Source organism: Pteropus medius, unplaced genomic scaffold (genome assembly GCF_902729225.1).
Source record: "Pteropus medius unplaced genomic scaffold, Ma_sr-lr_union100, whole genome shotgun sequence".
Taxonomy (NCBI): Eukaryota; Metazoa; Chordata; class Mammalia; order Chiroptera; family Pteropodidae; genus Pteropus; species Pteropus medius.
Genome location: NW_024351729.1, coordinates 5,818,382 through 5,840,628, shown reverse-complemented (window position 1 = coordinate 5,840,628; position 22,247 = coordinate 5,818,382). Strand labels below are relative to the sequence as shown.

The 22,247-nt window shown below is 31.6% G+C and overlaps 1 protein-coding gene across 1 annotated transcript in view; it reads left to right on the top strand.

Annotated features, from left to right (window-relative positions):
• The window catches only part of DNAH7 (dynein axonemal heavy chain 7), a 208,265-nt gene that overhangs the window by 150,831 nt on the left and 35,187 nt on the right, over positions 1 to 22,247 (top strand). Inside the window, exons 49-55 of the mRNA XM_039844299.1 lie at positions 1,301 to 1,491; positions 8,525 to 8,658; positions 9,371 to 9,706; positions 14,609 to 14,735; positions 15,691 to 15,885; positions 17,340 to 17,432; positions 22,051 to 22,227. Coding sequence (XP_039700233.1) covers positions 1,301 to 1,491; positions 8,525 to 8,658; positions 9,371 to 9,706; positions 14,609 to 14,735; positions 15,691 to 15,885; positions 17,340 to 17,432; positions 22,051 to 22,227 — 1,253 coding nt within the window. The remainder of the gene's footprint in view (positions 1 to 1,300; positions 1,492 to 8,524; positions 8,659 to 9,370; positions 9,707 to 14,608; positions 14,736 to 15,690; positions 15,886 to 17,339; positions 17,433 to 22,050; positions 22,228 to 22,247) is intronic.

Sequence of the window (22,247 nt, the reverse complement as noted above, 5' to 3'; positions counted from 1 at the left end):
ATAGTGCCACAAACACCAGTTGTAAAACTTTCATTTGGCAAATCTATTGAGAACCTTAACTATGGCTCTGATCTTACATCAAAGATTCCCCTTCTAGAATGCTGTCATAAGGAAATAATCTGAAATGCAAACTTTTTGTATACAGTGCTATTTATAATACTGAGAATAGGAAACAATCCAAATATCTAATAATAGTGCATTGGTTTAAAAAATGAGATTATTAATATGATTGACTTATGAAGTAATTAAAAGCATGTTTATTAATTTTTATTAACATGAGGAAATATTTATGCTATACTATCAAACAAAATAATTAAGATGCAAAATTAGATATATTGTTTAGTATTGATGTATAGAAAAAAACGAATAAAAATACTGAAGAGAAAAATATAATTTATTCAACAAATAATTATACAGATATAGTTTTGTCATTTTTCCGTCAACTTCTATACCATATGAGTCAATTATGTAAAATATTTTAGATGAGGGGGAGGGAGAAAGGTTAAGAATATCTAACTACAGAGAGTTTTCCAATTTCTTCTGTTATAAGATAAAGTGAGGCATATTAAAAATTTTAAGAGTTTATTTGAACAAAAATCGATTAGAATCAGGCAGCACCAAACTGGAAGTGGTTCGGAGCATTCCATTAACAGGAGCTGGGTAAAAGGCAATATTATATAGAGAAAGTGTAGAAGCAAAAACAGGAAACTATTTAATTGACTGCAGCTTAAAGCCTAGTTGACTGTAATTGGTTTTCCTTCGTGTTCTGATTTTGTAACTTTGAGACATATCTCCAGGGTTCAGTTTTGGTTTATGTGGGACACGATGGTATTAGAGCCATCTCAGTCTAATGGCCTCCTTGTTTAATTAATTTAACATTTCTTTATTCTTTCCTATATTTTCCACATGTTCTACAATAAGCATAGTTGCTTTTATAATTAAAAAATACAATAACCATTGAAATAACAACAACTGAAAATGCTTTTTCTCTGATGTCTCAAATGGATATACCTCAGTGCCATCATACTTGGACATATAGTGAATCTCAGAAAAGGCGAGGAGCCCAAAGTAGAACAGTGGCTGAGCAGTACGGAAGTAGGCAGGATGACCAGATAGACCCACCAGTTAAGCTCTTCCCACAGACATCATTATACATCATTTCCTAATACTTAAAAGACAAAAATAATTTTATAAGTAACTAAGAATTGCAGCAATTTGGAAGGCTGAAAGAATTTGGAAGGATGCAGATTTACAGTCAATATTTAAGATAACATGGAATCTTTTTCTGATTTTACTCCAGTGTTGCTAGAAAATGTTGGAGAAGAGCTAGATCCCATCCTGGAACCACTGCTACTAAAACAGACCTTTAAGCAGGGTGGTAGTACATGTATCCGACTTGGGGACTCTACCATTGAATATGCACCAGACTTCCGCTTCTATATTACTACCAAGCTAAGAAATCCTCATTATCTTCCTGAAACGTCAGTAAAGGCCAGTATCTAAAATAAATATTTCTTAGTCAAATCTTACAATTAATGACTTTATTTTCTTTCTGAGCCATAAGAAGAACAGATCTTCCTAAGAAAAATGGCTTTTGTCCTTGTTTGGCATTTCCCGAAGTTGCTATAATAATTTCCAAATGTTGCTTTTGTATGTGCATGTAATAATAAAGGAGCCTTCAGTATGCAGTGAAAAAAGAATCTAATTTTTACAAATGATATTATTCTTAGATTTTCATTGTTAAAAATAGGTGACATATATGCACATTTTTTCTCTGCAAAAAATGATAATATGCTAATTCTGGGAATTGGAATTCAAGAACAGAACTTTATCATTCTTCTTTCACAGAATAAAGTTGCTGCTATCTGATTTTATATAATTACTTACAAGAACTGTTTTCGATCATTGGTTCTTTTAAAGTACTAAAAATTCCTTCAAAGAGTAAAGTTAGTTTAAAGTTTTAGTCAATGACTAAAATGACTTGAGAGGTTGATCTGCAACTGAGCTCCTGGAGGCTAGTCCACTTTTTGTTCCCAGTTCTTAGCCCTGGTTGGCACTTGATGAATTTTTGTGGAATGAGTGAATGAAGGAAGGGGAAAAATGGAAAAGATAGCTTTCATTTACTGAAGCTAGCAGGAGAGGACGTTAAGAAATATTGATTCAAATTTTCAAAGTTACATGTAAACACAAGATTTATCCAGGGAGTTCATTTTTTTTTTTTTTAATTGCAAAAAGCTTTATTGTTTAAATTTGGTCCAAGGCATGGAAGAGGGCTTCAGGATGGTTGGAAGGCTGTCCTTTATTGGAAATACTTAAATTCTTGTAAATATCTCTCTGCAGAGGCAAAGAAAACACTAAGATGACATAATTCATTCTTTCCAAGATGAATAAACGTGGTCACTGCTTTCAAGAGGTTTACGCTGCAAATAATGTAAATATAAAGAGACCATATTTATAACTAGGAAGACACAGAGGAGCTGGGGATACTCTTTAGACTGGACACTCAAGGAAGCCAGGAAGACTGGGGGAAGGTGGGATGACCCTTGAGCTTAGTTTTAAAACCACAGTTTTAAAATACAGAAATTCTTGACCACTGTTTTTAATTAATTAAAATAAAAGTGTTATCTAAAATCGTGTGCTATTAGCTTACTTATCAGAAGAGGCGATACTCAGCAGTAGTTAAGAGCATGACTTCTGGAGCTAGACTACCTTGGTTCAGATCTCAGCTCTGTCACTAAATAAACCTCTGTGACTCAATTCCCTTGTCTATACAAAGGGAATAATAAATGTCCATCTCATATCTGAATGAAGACTAAACAAATTAACCTATGTGACATACTTAGAATAAAGCCTAGCACATAGTGTTATATGAGTATTAGTTATTAGCATTATTAACTTTTAAATGTAAGTAAGAAAGAATGAAGCATAAAAGAAAATAACAAAATCCCAAAGCTGTGGTCCAAAAATTTTTTTAAAATAAATGGAAAAACCTTTTTTTGACTTTTCAATATAAACTATGAAAATATCACAAATGACATTAACAATTCTTAGTTCACTAGTAAGTAGTTATAATAGAAGTCTTAAACCCCCATGGGGAAGAAAAACTGATCTGTGATTCACTATTGAGATCCTTAAGATCCCTAGAGTGTCTTATTGCTTCATTATTTTTAATTGCTGGAATTGATTAAACGGGGATTAGAAAACATAGTGAAGCAGTTACTTGCTTTCATTTACAAATTAAAGTACTTCCTCTTCGTCCTATTTTTAAGGTCTTTTATGTACCTTTTATTTTCAAAAGTACCCAGGGGATGATATCATGCCACTATAATCCTTTCGAATCTAAATGAAAATAATATTATGAAGCCATATTTGTGTGATTTTAACTGCTTATTTGTGAGCAAACAGATAGATCTGCAACATCTTGATTTTGAAAGATCCAACATTAATGGACTATGACTGAATACCTCCTAGTATCTGAATGCAATGAAGTAAAAGTTGTAAAACATGCATTTCACTAAACACTGTGACTATGGTTTGGGGATTAAAGCAAATGTAACCTCTGCAATTGATTTCTCCTGCCAACAGGGAAAAATCTCTTGAAAGCTTTAATTATAATTTTTCCACGAATGGATGCCAAAGTAGAGCATTATATAACAACATTTAATGAGCTTTTTGAATTGCTCAATTTTAAGAATTGCTTATTATTCCATCTAAATTTATGATTATGCCCATCTAATCTATACTTAGAGGCATCCAAAGCTGTCATGGGCAAGTGATGGGGAAAAGTTGAGAAGATTAACCCAGAGGATACCACCTTGGAGAAAGTGTCTGGGTCTGGGTGGAGGAGGGAATCACCTTCCTAGGGGTACTGCAAGAAGCTCTTTTATAAATCCTGATCACAGGTAGGACATTTTCTTACAAATACAGAATTACTCTGTTTCTGAAGAAGAAATATTCTATTACTAGGTAAGGTGGGGCAACACAAAGTCTTCCATTCAGCAGCCAGAGGTGAAGCACATGCAGACATTTCATAGTCGGTGTGTATGGGATTCCACAATCAGTTCAGCAAAGCTAAAATGAAAGGCTCATGAAAGGGAGGAGTCGGGGGTGATGCTGAAGACATAGGTGGAGACCTTAACTGAAGACATGAGGACAGGCAGAAAACAAAATAGATGTTAAAAGGTGTAGGGGCGATTCACATTAAGCCAAGGTCAAGTGTTTATTGGTTTATGGGTTTATTGGTGACCAGAGCCAAAAAGTTTCTATAGTTTATTGCTGTATGTGTTGATAGGTGTGTGGAGGTAGAGATGACAGCAGATTATAGAGGGCTGAAGAATGAAATGAAGTGGAGACAGAAGCATATATAAATAACATCTCAATCAGTATAGTTATGAAGGCACAAAAAGAGATGGTTCCTTAGCTGGAAAGAATGATTTATTTGCTTGTTTCTGTTTCTGTTTCTTTTTCTTTTTAAATTGCATTGAGTTTATTGGGGTGACATTTGTTAATAAAATTATATAGGTTTCAAGTGTACAGTTCCATAATACATCATCTGTATATTGCACTGTGCGTTCACCACCCAAAGTTAAATCTCCTGTCACTATATATTTGACCCTCTATCTTTTTCTACCTACTCCTCACACCCCTTTCTTTGTAACCACCATGCTGTTGTCTGTGTCTAAGAGTTTTTGTTTGTTTATTTGTCTTGTTTATTTATTTGTGGCTTTCAGTTTTATATTCCACATATGAGTGAAGCCTTATGGTTCTCAATTTTTTCTATCTGACTTATTTTGCTTAGCACGATATTATTAAAAACCATCCACGTCGCAAATGGCAGTACTTCATTTTTTCTTATAACTGAGTAATATTTTATTGTATATATGTATCATATATTCTTTATCCAATCATCTATAGAAGGATGCTTTGGTTGTTTCCATGTCTTGGCCACCATGAATAATGATACAATAAATACAGGAGTACATATGTCTTTACAAATAAATGTTTTAAATTTTTTCAGGTAGATATCCAGAAGAAGGATTGCTGGGTCAGTGTTGTAACTATATTCTTAAATTTTTGAGGAACCTCCATACTGTTTTCCGTAGTGGTTGTACCAATTTACATTTCCACCAACAGTTTATGAGAGTTCCTTTTTCCCCACAACCTCTCCAACACTTGTTATTACTTGTCTTGTTGATAATAGTCATTCTCACAGGTGTGAGGTCGTATCTCATTGTGGTTTTGATTTGCATTTCCCTAATAGCTAGTGAAGTTGAGCATCTTTTCAAATATCTGTTAGCCATTCATACGTCTTCTTGGGAGAATTACCTGTTCAGGTACTCCACCCATTTTTTAATTGTATTATTTGTATGTTTGTTTTTGAGTTGTATGAATTCTTTATATATTTTGGATTTTAGCCCCTTATCAAAGGTGTTGTTTGCAAATATCTTCTCCCATTCAGTTGGTTGCCTCTTTGTTTTGTTGATGGTTTCTTTGCTGTGCAGGAGCTTTTTAGTTTGATACAGTCCCATTCATTTATTTTTGCTTTTACCTCCTTTGCTTTTGAGGTCAAATTCATAAAATCCTCTCTAAGACCAAGGTCCATAAGTTTAGTTCCTAAGTTTTCTCTTATGCATTTTATTGTTTCTGGTCTTATATTTAGGTCTTTGGTCCATTTTGAGTGAATTTTGGTGTATGGGGACAGATAGCAGTCTAATTTCATTCTTTTGCATTTGGCTTTCCAATTTTCCCAGCATAATTTATTGAAGAGGCTTTCTTTTCTCTATTATGTATTTTTGGCTCCTACTTCAAAAATTATTTGTCCATATACATGTGGATACATTTCTGGGCACTCAATTCTGTTTTATTGCTCTGTGTGTCTGTGTTTCTGCCAATACCATGCAGTTTTGATTATTGTCACTTTGCAGTATAATTTGAAATTAGGGAGTGTGATACCTCTGGCTTTGTTCTTTTTTCTCATGATTGCTTTAGCTATTTGGGGTCATTTGTGGTTTCATACAAATCTGATGGTTTTTTTTGTTCTATTTCTTTAAGAAATGCTATTGAGATTTTAAAACAATTACATTAAATCTGTATATATAGACATTTTAACTATGTTGATTCTTCCAATCCAAGAACATGGAGTATCTTTTCATTTCTTTGTGTCTTCTTCAATTTCTTTTAATAATGCCTTATAGTTTTCTGTGTATAGGTCCTGCATATCGTTTTTAAAGTTTATTTCTAGGTATTTTATTTTGTTTTTATTGTTGCAATTGCAAAAGGAATATTTTTAAATTTCTTTTTCTGAATTTATTGTTATATATAAGAACACACAGCATTTTTGTACATTGATTGTTTAACCTGCAACTTTACTATATTTGTTTATCATTTCTACTAGTTTTTTGGTTGGGTCTTTTAGGGCTTTCTATATAAAGAATCATGTCTTATGCAAAAAGTGACAATTTGAATTTTTTATATCCAATTTGGATGCCTTTCATTAAGGAACAGCTGGGTCAAAGAAAAAATAAAAGGAGAGATCTAAAGATACATAGAGACAAATGAGAATAACAATATGACATATCAAAACAAAAGTGGTAAAAAGAGAGAAGTTTATATCATTACAGGTCTATCTCAAGAAACAATAAAAAATCCCAAATAAACAACCTAACATTATATCTTAAAGAACTAGAAAAAGAAAAAAATGAAGCCCAAAGTCAGCAGAAAGAAAGAATAAAAATTAGAGCAGAATTAAATGAAATTGAGAACAAAAAGACAATAGAAAAAATTAATACAATAAAGAGCTGGTACTTTGAACAGGTCAATAAAACTGACAAACCCCCAGCTGGACTCACTACGGAAAAAAAGAGAAAATATACAAATAAACAAAATCAAGAATGAAAGAGGAAAACTTATAGCAGATACCACAGAAATACAAAGGATCATACAAGAATACTACAAAAAATTTTATGCCACCAAATTAAATAACCTAGAAGAAATGGGCAAGTTCTCAGAAATATACAACCTTCCTAGACTGAATCACAAAGAATTGGAAAATCTAAATAGACTGATCAACAGTAAGGAAATTGAAATAATCATCAAAAACTTCCCCAAAAGTAAAAGTCCAGGACCAAATGGCTTCACTAGTGAACCCTACCAAACATTCAAAGATTTAATAGCTGTTCTCAAATTCTTCCAAAAATTTGAAGAAGAAGCAATACTTCCTAACTCTTTTTATGAGGCCAGCATTATCCTGATACCAAAACCTGGCAAGAACGATACGAAAGAAGAAAACTGCAGATCAATATCTTCTATGAATACAGTACAAAAATCCTAAACAAAATACTAGCAAATTGAATATAACAATACATCAAAAAGATAACACATTAAAAAGATAATATATCAAGATCAAATGGAGTTCATTCCAGGGGTCCAATGATGGTTCAACATACTCAAATGAATCAATGTGATATGCCACATTAACAAAAAAAAAAGGATAAAAATCATAGGATCATATCAATATGTACAGAAAAAGCATTTGACAAGATACAACATCTACTTTTGATTAAAACACTCAATAAAATGGGTGTAGAAGGAAAATACCTCAATATAATAAAGGCTATGTATGACAAGCCCTCATCTAATATCAATGGTGAAGAACTGAATGCTTTTCCTCTAAGACCAGGAACAAGACAAGGATGCCCACTCTCACCACTGATATTCAACATAGTACTGTTGTTTGCTTTTTTAAAAAGAGAGACCTGAGCACGGTTACTTTCCCACTTGTGGGAAAGAACCAGTAGAGGGGAAATTTTAAGATGTAGGCAACAGAGAGAGACCTACCTGTAAGCCATTAGGTATGAAGCAGGTGTTAGTAGACTGCATCTTGATGGACACCATTGAGATGTACATTCCTTAGTTCACAATGGTGGTTGAATATCATATGTAAATATCATATCATAATATGATTATATTATATCATAATATGTAATATATATATTACAGGTCTCTCTTCTTAAAAATATATATTTATAATATATTTATATATTTTATATAAATATATGTATTTACAATCCGATAATTATAAATACATATTTTACTCATCACAAGTAATCACAGTGTTATTTTTCCTCTTATCTCACTTTGTAAAATTTCCTTTACTTCTTCACACCTCTAGGATCCTTAAAATATAAATCAGCTAGTCTAGCTAATATGAGAAATAGATTCCAATCTGATTCTAATTGATTTTTGGTTTAAAGGCTTGTCAGAAATTGAACCAATGTGAAATAAAAATAAAGTGATCACCAAAAAAAACTCTTTAAAGTATTACATTATGACTATGAGAAACTTTAGTGTGTTTTTGAGCCAACAATCAAGCTTGCCTGTATCTTTGATTATAGTCTTTACAAATTCCACTTTTCACACATGCTACTATAGTAAGTAGAGTATATTACAACGTCAGAATTTGAAGCATATTTCTATTTCTCAATAGAAATAATGATGCGATTTTTGTATATTCTTTTATTTATAGGTAACATTATTAAACTTCATGATAACTTCTGAGGGAATGCAAGATCAGCTTTTGGGAATTGTGGTGGCACGAGAAAGGCCGGACCTTGAAGAAGAAAAACAAGCCTTGATATTACAAGGAGCTGAAAACAAAAGGTTTTAAACATTATAAAACACAGAATTATTTTTACTTGTTTCAAGATCACTTATAATAAAGCACATTTTAAAGATTTGTTTTGTTAGATTTAATAGATGCATCGAATGGGAAGATTTAAGAGGAGAATATAAGATATTACAGTGCTCCTATGTTAATTTAGAAAATCGCATTACAGAATATATTTCTACATACACATTCTTAGGCATTAGAAGAACTGAAAAGCAATGTGTTTTCAACTGTTCGACAAAGTTTTAACAGAAAAGTTTTAGTATTTATTGTGTAACTGAGGTAACCTGTTTTTACTGGAGCACAATCTGAATGAATATGTTACATCTCACTTTCTGCTCATAATATCTATATCATAGGTAGAAAGGGTAAAGCTCGATAAGTCATGAAAATTTCAGAAAATAAATGGAGTGATACTTTCTGTTCTCTTGGGGCTGAGATACTTGATAGCAGAGTAGATTGGCTTACCATATCTCTCTGTAGTTACCACATAAATGATCATTAGAAAGAGAAGTGGGGCAGGAAAGCCTGTCTTTTTGACATTTTGCAGGATAAGAAATTATACAACAGCACCGTTACAGATATTTGTCACAAAGTGATGCATTTCTTTAGGTTACAAGTTCTTTATTTCTTATAAAAGAATGTATACGTGAAGTGATTTTAAATGATTTCTTTCTCTTCTGAGAAAATTGTGTTTTATTCCAGGCAGTTAAAAGAAATAGAAGACAAGATTTTAGAAGTTCTTTCATCTTCAGAAGGCAATATATTAGAAGATGAAACTGCTATTAAGATATTATCTTCCTCCAAGGCTTTGGCTAATGAGATTTCTCAAAAGCAGGAAGTAGCCGAAGAGACAGAGAAAAAGATTGATTCCACCCGCATGGGCTATCGTCCTATTGCCATTCATTCTACCATCCTGTTTTTTTCTATTGCTGATTTAGCTAATATTGAACCTATGTATCAATACTCACTGATCTGGTTTATTAATCTTTTCATCCTGTCTATTGAAAATTCAGAGAAATCAGAAATTTTGACAAAAAGGTATATAAAAGAAATATTAATGAATACTAATACTAATTAATGTATGAAAATTAAATGGTAATTGATGGCTTTCATTGTTGTTTAAGAACGGTGTGAGCATTACAGCCACATAGCTAAAATGAACTTGATTAATCATTGTACCAAAAATAAATGATGAGAGTTAGAAATCAAACAGATATGACCAAATTCAGTCTGCTGGGAAATTGTTTACAGAGATATAGGATTATAATGTAATTCTAAAAAGAGGAAACATTTACCTCGTTTTGTCATTTGCAAATGTATTTGTGATAGAAGGTATGGAAAAAGTAGTTAATACATCTAAAAGATATTACTCTTACCTTCTATAAGCTTGCATTCCAAAAGGTACTAATTTATATTTTGATATACACATAAATAAAATTTGTCAAGTAACAGTGTTTTAAAAAATTCCCTGTTATGATTATTTATGTTATTCTCATTTACATAAGATACTTTATTTTATTGTTGGCTATTATAATCAGTAGTGGAATTAAGACCTTACTTAATAGTACATCTATGAGAGAATAAAATTCATTTTGTTATCAGTGAGATAAATTTTAGTTTGGTATTAAAACATGTTTTTAATAGTATAACATGAAATTACTTCTTGAATAAAGAAAATAATTCATTGCAACCTGCCCTTTATAACTTTATTGATCGGTATGTAGCTAAGTACTTCAGTTTCTTGACTATTCATACCCAAAGGAATTAATACTTATCACTTAAAGTTAAGAATTATTTTTTAGACATCCACAGTACTAATCCCTTGAAATCTGAATTGAATTCTTTTCATTTATCATAGTAGAATTTTGCTAAATGTTGGATATTCTTAGACTGAGCAATGTTTTGTTAGTATCATTCATGATTTTATAAGCTTAATATGAAAATAATAAACACTTGGGTTAGCAAACAATTTTTCAGATATCTGCCCACGAGAAAGAGAAGAAAGGGAGAGAGTAGTGGGTATCTTTAGGGAAGAAATGCATGATGGTAGTTTACACTTTCTTTCTATATTATGATATTTGAAAATGTTTATTTATTTCTCCCAGTATCTGAAATTTTCAAGATTAGCAAGGATTACTACAATATAGAAAATAAAATTTTAAGTGACCTTTCTTAGAGAAGTTCTCAGCCATTTACATTATGTTAATTAATTGAACAAGCATGTCTGGTGTTCACACTAAAATTTGAGTTCCCTGAGGCAAGGACTTTTTTCTTTGTAGTTAAAATCTTTTAATTTAGAAACAACAGAAATCATATTTATGACTAGTTATCTTAAAAGTATAATCTGGAACCAAGGAGTAAATAGAAAAAAATGTGTTTGAAAACACTTATTGACGTTATTAATATAGATACAGAAACATGCAGAAATCAGAAGCATTTGCCCAATGAACTTCATAAGTGAGTACACCTATGTAATTAGCACCCAGATCAAGACATAGAACATTAGCAACAGCCCAGAAATCCCACTTTGTGTTTCTTTCTAGTCCCTACCCGCTACCCCCAAGGTAATTACTATCCTGACTTCTAACACCATAGATTAGTTTGGTCTGTTTTATAACATTGTGTACCTGGAATCATGCAGTCTGTGTTCTTTTTTGTCTGGCATCTTACACCCAACTTTGTGTTTGTGAGATTTATATTGTTTTGTATAGTGCAAATGGTTTACTCACTCTCATTTTCAAATAATATTCCATTGTGTGAGTATATTGTTGGGGAAGTATAAAAACAAAATTTTCTCCTAAAGTAGATTTTCTCTACAAAGTAGTAAAGAAAGAAATAGTTTCATTATTGAATAAGCATTAAACTAGAATGTGATGTACATTATAGGCAATCCACTAAGAGATTGCAAAGATAGAAATCTCATCCTAACTTTACCTGCTAATAAAGATGAGATGACCATTGTTGTTAGCTTTAACCTGAGGAAAAACAAACATCTGGTATCTTTATGACAGGAGGTAGTTTTTCAACTTGGAGCTAGGCACCTACTAAAAAGTTGAGCTCCTACCCTCCCACAGAAACTGGAAGATAGGGGCACTATCTCCCCTGACGTTTACATTTCAGGGAGATGGTTCTCAGACCTTTGAGAAGGACATTCCTGGATCATGAAAGGTCTGATGAAAGGTCTGTTTTCAAAAGAATTTATATGCATTTCAAAGAGAGGAGAAAGTACTTATAATTTTAAGTTTTCAAAAGTAAATGCTCTAAGAAAAAGGAGAGGAGAGAAATCTCTTTCCTTATTTTCAATTGGGAGAATTAAAACTCTTATTTTTAATTTTTATTCATCCTTATATAATACGACGAATTATTTACTCATTTATTATCAAGCATATTTGGGTAGATTTCAGTTTGAGACTATTATAAACTTTTGCTGCCTTCAGCATTCTTGTACATGGCTTTTGTATGAACACATTTCTGGTAGGTATATACCAAAGAATGAAATCGATGATCGCAGGGTATGCATATGTTCCATTTCAGTAAATCCTGCCAGAGTTCCAAAGTGGTCCATTAAGAGAGAATTTTTAGCCAGTCTTAGTTAATCTTGTTCTTATTTTTTTAGTAAAATAAAGGTTTTCCATTAGGAAGCTAGCTCCCATTCAGAAATTAAAAATGGAATGAATTCTCATCGGAAACATTTGTTTATCTGTCAATTATTGATAAACCTCAGATAAGATGCAGACTTTAGTTACCTATTGGACTATAGCTATACCAAGGACATAAGAAAGCATGTGACTATTAACATCAGACTACCAAACTGATTTAGAATCTTAATATTAGTCTAAAATTATCTCTCAATTCCTTTTATTAAGAGGTAAAAATGTATTTTATTTTCATTTGTCTTCTGATAGTTATTATTCATAACAATTATTATTTAACTGTGCAGCCATATATTATTATGACTACTGTGGTATGTACTGTGAAATAATTATAATAATTTAGATCATCTGTTCTTTATAAAATTTTAATTCATAAAAATAAATAACTGTAGCAAAAAAAATCATAAATATAGGAACAAAAACTTAACTAAACTATAGCTTTGTTACAGGGACCAAACTGAAATATCTTCTCTTTCTCTTTCTCTCTCTCTCCTCTTTCTTTCTAGGGAATCCATGTACCTATACACACACACGTTTCTTTTTCTCCCACTTCTATGAGATCATTTATCCCATGTTATTAAACACTCTTCTGAAACATAATTTTTAGTAACAGTACAATGTACCCCATTTTATGAATCTGCTATGATTTTTTTATTGTAGGACTCGTAAATAGTCTTCAGCTTCTGTATTATAAATAATGCTGCAATAAATGTCCATGTGATTATTTCCCTAGGCTAGAATCCCAAAATTAGGATGAAGGAGTTCACTTCTTTCAGACTCCTGATATAAATTCCTTTCTTGGAAGGTTATTCAAATGAACAGCTCCATCCAAGGAACAGGAATGACCTTATATCATGTGTCATGCATCACCATTGAGCATGATCATTTTATCTTCTTTTCCACTGTAACAGATTATTAAACTATCATATTTTAACCTACATTAGCAGTAATGAGACTGAACTTGGATTTTTAATATAATTGACCCTTATAACTTTCCTTTCAATCTTTCTATCTACAAGAGGAAATTTGTCTTAAAGTGCAGAAATTTTTATTTTATTTTATAAAGACCAAACCTAAATCACCCTGTGTTAATTGTACTGTTATAGATGAGACAAATTAAATGTCTCCTGTGAAAAGACCACCTATTAGCATAAAAATAGGGACAGGAATAGTATGATTATTTTAAATCTTCAAAAGAATTCAACGCTATTACAGCAGTTAGTTTCAAGGCCATCTCTACCAAGCCCCTTTCAGAGTTTTCAACTAGAAATAAATACATCAATTTGTTTTAATTTTCTTTATGGGAATGCTTGCAGGGATAAAACAGTTAAAGAAATAGGCAGGTAAGAAAAAAAGTAGATCTGGGGTGATCAGTAGCTTAGGATGTCAGTCTGGAAACAGCTAAGATATGATTGTACTGGTAAATTTTTTTCTAGACACATTATGAAACACTGATATGATTTGCTTAATTATACTCAAATTATTCTCATTTTTCCTTCAGATAAATTAATGGCTTGAGCCATTAATTCATGTCAGTCATTAGCTCTCTACAAATATTTTCAATTTTATTTCTATTATAACTATTATAACCTATGTAATAAAAATATTTTAAATTTTCATTTCAATGATAGTTTATTTCCTTATGAGGTAATTAAATGAAAATGCTTAAAGTGTTATATTCATGTTAAAAACTAATATGAATACAAATTGCACTTTAGCACTTACTAGAAAGTTATTAGTTGCAAATATCGTGATTTGCATATTTTGTTTGGGTGCTAAATAAAAATGTAGTTTATCACTTTTGCGATTTCTCTAGCTTTTAATGATTTATGAGCAGAGTAGCACAGTACTAAACTTAATGTTAATTTAATAAAAAGATTGTACTTTTGTTCTATCCATTTAATATATAATATTTGGAAGTATTTACAGAATAAAGAAGTCAAATTATACCCCAAGAAATGTTTTAAAATTAAAAATAGTCCATGGATCTTTAAACATAATTATTATGGAATACATTGACTTTTTACCAAAAATAAGATTACATTTTTTATTTTAAAAAATCAGTTGACAATAAAATGCAATTCTACTGGTGTTTCTACATTATGTAGCTCTCAAATTGCTGCATCCGGTAAATGAGGATCTTTGATTGTTTGGGGAGTAATTGACCAGAAAGCTTATTGGACTAACATACATCTAAATGGTTTATAATAGGTTTCCTTAAGAACTTTTTTTAAAAAGTATAATGAATTTTTTTTTTTTATTTACTTTTCTTTTTGTTGACCCATAGGCTTCAGATTCTCAAGGATCACTTTACTTATTCCCTCTATGTTAATGTCTGCCGATCACTCTTTGAAAAGGACAAGCTACTCTTTTCTTTTTGTCTAACTGTGAATCTGCTGATACATGAGCGTGCGGTCAGTACTGTTTTAATTTACAGGGGAAAAGAAACATAATATTAACGTTGATTCATTAACTTACTAATTTGTATGAGAATATATAAAGAGTTGTAAATAATGGTAATTATTATAATTATGGCAAGACATTACAACTAGCCTGAATTTCATAAAGGTGAAAATAAATTAAGCCCAGAATTCATTATGTAACTATTACTTAAACTTTTGTTTGTTTTAATTTAAAACAGTTTTTATTAGAATCTCATGTAAGTATGCATATAAACTTACCAAATAGATTGATATATTTACACCAGTAATAGTATAAATGGTAATGTTTTTCAGAACTTGTGCAAGTTAGTCAAATCTAACCACTTGTATTGAACAATATCTTTCATAAATTTTTGCTATGTTTTAAATCTATTCATTTAAAATATAAGAAACACTTTACAAATGCAAGAGCGGTGTTGTATAAATTTACTATTTTATACACTTGTGTGTTTAAGGTTTATTGATTTCATATGATGATGTATTAGTTGAATTTTAAAAGAGTAAATGCTTTATTCTTGCATTTTTGTAAAAGTTACATAGAAGTACCTGATTATATTTTATGGAAAATGATGAAACATAGCAGATTGATGGCTATTTATCTTCCCACAATTTTTAGAGCCAACAGGATTCTAAGCAGTCATTTGGAAAACATATATTCAAATAGAATATATTCAGATTTTCATGTTTAGGTTAGTAAATCTGGAGAAATATTACCAAAAAGTAACTTTCTAAAAATAGAACTATTTTGGAAAATGTATTATAATGGATACTTCAGTTTCTTATTAACAAATTTGAGCTACATCAGAATTTCATAGGAAACATACATGATATTTTAAAATTAATAGTCAATTTCTAAAAAATGGTTGTAAATTTACTATCTATATGATGAAATCATTTCTGACTCTTCATGCTACCTTGTTTTCAAAAGATTAATAAAGCTGAATGGAGATTTCTGCTAACCGGTGGCATTGGACTGGATAATCCTCATGCCAACCCTTGTACATGGCTCCCTCAAAAATCCTGGGATGAAATATGTCGACTAGATGATTTGCCTTCCTTCAAATCCATTCGTAAAGAGTTTATTCACTTAAAGGATGGATGGAAAAAAGTATATGACAGTTTGGTATGTTTTTAATCCTCTTGCTTATTCCAAAGTTTATAAATGGAGAAAATAATGTTAAATTATATATTCTTATCTTTGAATAAAAACAAGATTCAAGTAAACTTTAAACAGCTGGTCAGATGCTAAAATCAAAGTTTAGATTTATATTATCCCCACCTTCTAAATCAGTGGTTCTGTCTGAATTTCTTTTCAAATTCCTTGAAATGTGTGGAGATGCAAAAAAAGCTGCATGGTCCTTAATAGATATTCTTTTTGAATTTCTATGCCAGGTTTTCATTTATCATCAACTTAGACTTTAACAACTATAATAGCAGATGCATTAAAATTTTACAAAACGATTATTTAGTTTTTTTTAATGCATGATAGGAGCTAATAGATATTTTTGACATTTGAAGAAAGGAAAAAGCTAGTAGTCCTCAAATATATTTCACGAGACCTTATCTTGCTACTTGGAGACACATGCCATGATACAGTTTTCCTTCTGGAAATACACAGAAATTGTTACCTTCCCTAACTTTTTAGCACAAGGGCTGATATTGTGCAAATTCCCACTTAATTTTTTTCTATTCCTTTCTTTTTACTCTCTTGACATTCTGCATTCCTTGGGTTTACCATGCAAGAGCTCAATTTGGGGGAGCCTGGGGAAGGGAAGGAAGGGCCAGATATGTGAGAACATTTTTTTATTTGGTTACCTAATAGTTGTTTTATACACGATAGTAAGATTGTGTCTACATACAAATTCAAATATTTTGGACAGGATCTCTTTTGGATCTCTCCTTGTTAGTACTAAAAATATATTTCCTAGAGACAAATATGTTTTTGTGAGTACTTCATTCTAATTTGAAATAGAAGTTTATTCACTATACTGAAGCATGGAGATTTCTGATCTGAGATACCGCATAGCCTTCCCTGAAGTTTCAAAGGTACAACTGTCTTCTTTTTTTTTTTTTTTCAAGGTTACCACTCTTCCTGGGATCTTGACGCCTCTCATATATTTTTAATAGCTCTTTTGTCTTCTTCATTATTGTACACATCCTCAAATATCTCTTTTAAAAAGGACACCAAAATTGTTCAAAACAAGAAATTACACAGCGCATTTTAGTACAATGCTGTTCTTCTTTTGTAATAAATGTTTATTTTTATAAATAGATGATGACTAGTTGGTAGGTTCTTTTACATGCCTTTGGACAATCAATGGGAATAAAATTCCATATGTACTTTTTTTCATAATAGAGATAATTTTGTTCTAGTTTTGATTTTTTTTGTAGTATTTTAAATTTTTTCATTCCTTATTTCATAACTTTGACCCAACCTAATGAAATTTGCATTAGCATTCTTGATTTCATTTAGTCATTATATGTTTTCTTTAAAAATTGATTCATAAGTTAAAATACTGTTTTCTTTTCAGAAATAATCTCTAAAATAACATTGAATTATATCCACTATAATTTCAGGAACCACATCATGAGGAATTTCCTGATATTTGGGAAGATAAAGTAAATGCGTTTCAAAGGATGCTTATTATTCGTTGCTTGAGGCCAGACAAGGTAAATGTGGGCTTTGAAAGCAGCTCAGTGATTCCAGTCTTTCCTCTAGCCATAGCAGTCAAACTTGTATTTCCTTTGTCATAGGGGAGGTGGAGGAGCCTGGGAGAAATAACCTTCACTTTTTTCTAACAGAGCCATATTTTTCAAAAAGTTTGTATATTTATTGTAATCACACTAAATTCAGATTATATTTTATAGTTTTATTTATTTTATGATTCTTCCTTATAAAGTATGCTTCTTTAATTCCTCACAATCTACTTTCTTTACATGCTATAATCTCATTTTTATTGTTATTATTTCAGTAAAATTAGTCAATGATATTAGTTAGCATCATTGATATACTAGACCTTCTGGTTCTTCAAATGCTTTCCTTATATATAGTTCTTTGTTGGCCTTTGGAAAATTAATGAAATATTATTTTAAAACATTCATAATTGCTAAGTAGGTAAATATCAATACTTTTAGTTTTAATTTCTTTAAATAATAAGTTATATAATATATTAGCTGACATGTCAACAAATTTCAGTACTCATTGATATCCTTGTTTGTATTATTATACTCTATTAAAAAAGCTATTCACTTAGATATAATGACCTGCATCCACAGAGATACCCACATACTCTGAAAAAATGTAGACATTAGGTATGTTGGGGAAAAAGTTGAGAAAATATTCTAATTGTATATTGTTACTACTCACGTAAAAGTAATACATAATTATTTCAAAACGTACTGTATTTACAACTTAAGTTGCTGAGGAATATAACAACAACTTGCTCACAACAACAAAAAAGCAGAACTTAAATGGTGAAAGCAATATATTTTTTTAAATGTTTTTATACACATCAATGATAATATGGGATGGAGGCATTCCTTCCTTTGTAAGCCATAGTCTGTTCAATGCACACACTTAATTCTTGCTTGACTTGGCAGTAAGTTCTCAGCCAAGGCAGAAGTATGTATTAGGCACAGGGCCTAGGGCCCATGATATTTTTAGGAGCTCATGAAGTTGTCTTAATTTCTTTTAAGATCAGGAAATATAATCCAGCCTGTTTTATATTTGTAATTATGCCAAAATAATTATAAAATATAATTTTTAGATTTTTTTTTTATGAATAAAGGGACCCTTAGGTACCTAAGTTTCATTAATATGATAATGCTGCCCTGCTCTTAGGTTCTGGAAGTAATTACAGTTTTTTAAGAATCATTATTAAACTGATGATGGAAGATGAAATATCCCCTTGGTAGCCCTTTTTAAAAATGAATCTCCACTGGAACTTTAGGGTTAAGCCTCAGAAGTTTTCAGTTCAAGTATTAAATATAGAAGAATATTAAATGCTTCAAACTGTTGCCTAATATGGCTGTCTTCTTTAAAATTTTTTATTAAAATTTTCAAAGGTTATTACTTTGTTTTCTAAGCTAAATAAAGATTGTTATACTAAAATGACTCTGCATGTACCATTGACCTCACCTCAATATTTGAAAAACAAAGAAGCTTCTGTTCATGTTTTATATTACATTTAATTTTAAGAGATTAATGAGCCATTTCCTTATTGTGAAGTTTCATCTATAAATATCTTTTCCTCAGTTTTATGTTTTAAAAAATTTGACATAATTCATTGATCTACCAGATAGATCAAATATTACTTTTTTTCATATTCCTTCTTTTTTAAAAGTGTTTTCGAGGGAGGTGGAGAGTTAAATATTCAAGCTGAGAGGGTTTTGTTTGTTTGTATATTTTTGTTCATTTTTAAATCAATTAGGGTTAAACTTATGGTTTTATACTTCCCTTGCCTACTCTGTCCAATGCTTTAGTACCCCGTCTTGTAATTTTTCTTATATGTTTTCATATCTTATTTAGAGTTTTCCTTGGATAGGTGTGTAGACATTAATGCCTCTCACGAATATTTTTGGTTCTCCTCTACTTCTGTGCACACGCGGTGGGGGGATTGTGGCCATACATCTTGCTCTGGCCAATAAAATGTGAGCATTTAACTGCCAGTTGTGAGCTTTTCCAGGGCACTCTTCTGCTATCAAAGCTGTAGAATCGTGTTGATATTTAAATGCCATAAATAGGCTGGTTTGCTGAGCCAACTCAGAGAGAGTTAGTTGCCTGCACACCCAGATGACTTTGCAGAGGCAAAAAAATGAGCTTTTGTTGTGTTAAGCCACTGAGATCTGGAAATCGTTTGCTACTATCTTTGGAAAAATTTGAAAGACGCTCGCTAAATCATCAATAGAAAAATAAGATGAACATTCTTTTAGGATTTAATAGTTTACAGTGTTTTATTTAGGAAAGAAATATATCAAATGGATAAAGACTGAGGTATGGAATGTTTTGAGTCCGTTTACAAATGAAGAGCTTTTGGCTACAATTCTTGTCTTCTGAACTTTTTTTTAAAAAAAGCAAATTAATCAGCTTTCAATAAGAACTTTGTCAAATGTAAACTAATATGTTTCTCTGACCTCAGGTATGTCCTACAGGAACTTGCAATACATAGCAAAACATAAATAGCAGACCACAAACTTTTTTCCTGCCTTTTGGAAGATAATTGCCTAGATTAATCTGTAATTTTTGTTACTGACAGACTTTATTTTACACACCTAATGCTGGCATGATCAGATCGCAAAAGCAAACCCGATCTATGACCCTGCAAGCTAAATAGCTAATGCAGCCTCATTTACCTCAGGAGTTAGTGTTTGGTCTTGGGAACAAGCAAGTATTGTTCAGTTCTAACATTAAAAACAGAACACTGAAATTTGCCACTGTTCACCCTCATGTGAGCACCCCTAACTTGGCCTTTCAGTGCTAACAGAAGAAAAACTTCACACCTATCATGTTTGTACCTATGCAGTGGTGGATTCAAGCCTGGACCACTTACAAAAGAGAGTCCACTTATAATGCAAACTTACTAAAAGTAAAACCACACACTTAAAAGCCGGGTGTTTTCCTTTTTGTTTGTAAAACCATAATTTAGTGAAGAAGTCAGCCTTGGGAGGAAGGATGTTTTTCTTTTGTTAGTTGTCATTTTTAACCTAGTGAGGAAAGACCAGCTATAGGAAAAGAAGAATGAGAAGGGCAAGGACAAGTCCTGGACCAGACAGTTTAGATATTTTTAGTTTCTTGCAATATGTGTGACATCTGTGCTCATTCAAATATCTGAAATATGAAATAGCTTACATGAAACAAAATTTTACATATAAGTGAATTTATTCTGTGATTTTTGTTGAGGCTTTCTGTTTATTAGAATTCCACCCTCACAAAAAAACAGGCACCCTGAATTATTTATCCATTCATTCATTCATTCAATAGATATTTATTGTTCACAAACAATATATGTGTTATCTTGTTAGATTAGATTCTTGATATCGCAGTGCTTATAAATTTGTTGTTTCACTTCCATGCCTCTTCCATATTTGAATGAATCTAGAGAAATAATGAGAAGGAATTAAAAAATCTAACCGAAGCCCAGGTAGTCTTTCACCATCAGCTCCCCACCCTCATACCCTCAGTCACGCACACACATCCACACCGGGACTGACACTGTTTTAAGGTATTGTGACACGTCAATGATTTCTACTTACAAACCTTGTGTGAATAGATGTTCCAGAGAATATGCAATTAAAGTTTGGAAACACTTGTAACTTTTTCCAGAGGAGACCATCCTGTTGACATATTTGTCATCTGCAGATTGCTCTCCTGCAGGCTGATAGAATTGCCAACCTAATTCGGAGTTCACATCCATCCTTGGATATGAACAAGTATCTAGTAAGGGTGGTTCTGGTGCCTTCGAAAAATTTTTTCTGTTCTTGTCACTCCATTACTCCTATTCGGGAGTTATGTTTACATAATTTGTTAAGCTAGACATAGGGATGCTCATTTATTAAATCTACTTTTATCGCTTGTTTGGCTCACACCTGAGTCATGACTAGCTGAGGCCATTGCCTACAAATTGTAGACCTTACATCAGAAAGGAATGCTGTGTCTGAAGGTGCACATCAGTCGTACTGATTAATACAGTTCCATTCCTACAGCAGTGCCTGATAGGAAGCCCCAAGCCATGGAGTTCTGTGTTTTGTCAAATACACTTTCAAAAAATGTGCAGGTATTTTATCAGAAACTTTATGCAATATAGTTTTGCCCATTTCTCAGGCGTATGGATGGCTTGTTTCTTCTTCACAATGATGTCCCTTTAAAAAAAAAAGTTTTTTTTCAACTATATCTGTTCTTTCTTGATGGTATAGTATTGTATAAATCACACTAAAATTTTTGCTTTTGAGTTTTGTAATTTTGGAACATAGTGGTTTAAAACTTAAGCAAAGAGTTAAGTTTTCTCATATTCTTCATTCACTATGTGTTGAGTACTCATTAAAAGGAAGAAAAAAATTTTTGAATTCTGCTGTCACTAACTACCCACCTTTTATTATTTAAATATTTATAATTTTTTCTATCAAAAAGGCATTTATATAAAGTGATGCCTTTGACTCTCCACCAATATTAATGAATATCTAAGCAAATCTAACTAGAGTTCTTTGTTTTAAAAATATCTTTGATTCTGACCTTTTTAAGGTTTTAGGAAGATTTTCAACATTCTTTCAAATCTATCCTGTTCTTTTTTAGATTATTCCAATGCTGCAAGAATTTATAATCAACAAATTGGGGCGTATATTCATTGAACCACCCCCCTTTGATTTATCCAAGGCATTCGCAGACAGTAACTGCTGTGCACCACTTATTTTTGTGCTCTCTCCTGGAGCAGATCCCATGGCCGCCCTTCTAAAATTTGCTGATGACCAGGTACCTTAAAATAGATCAAG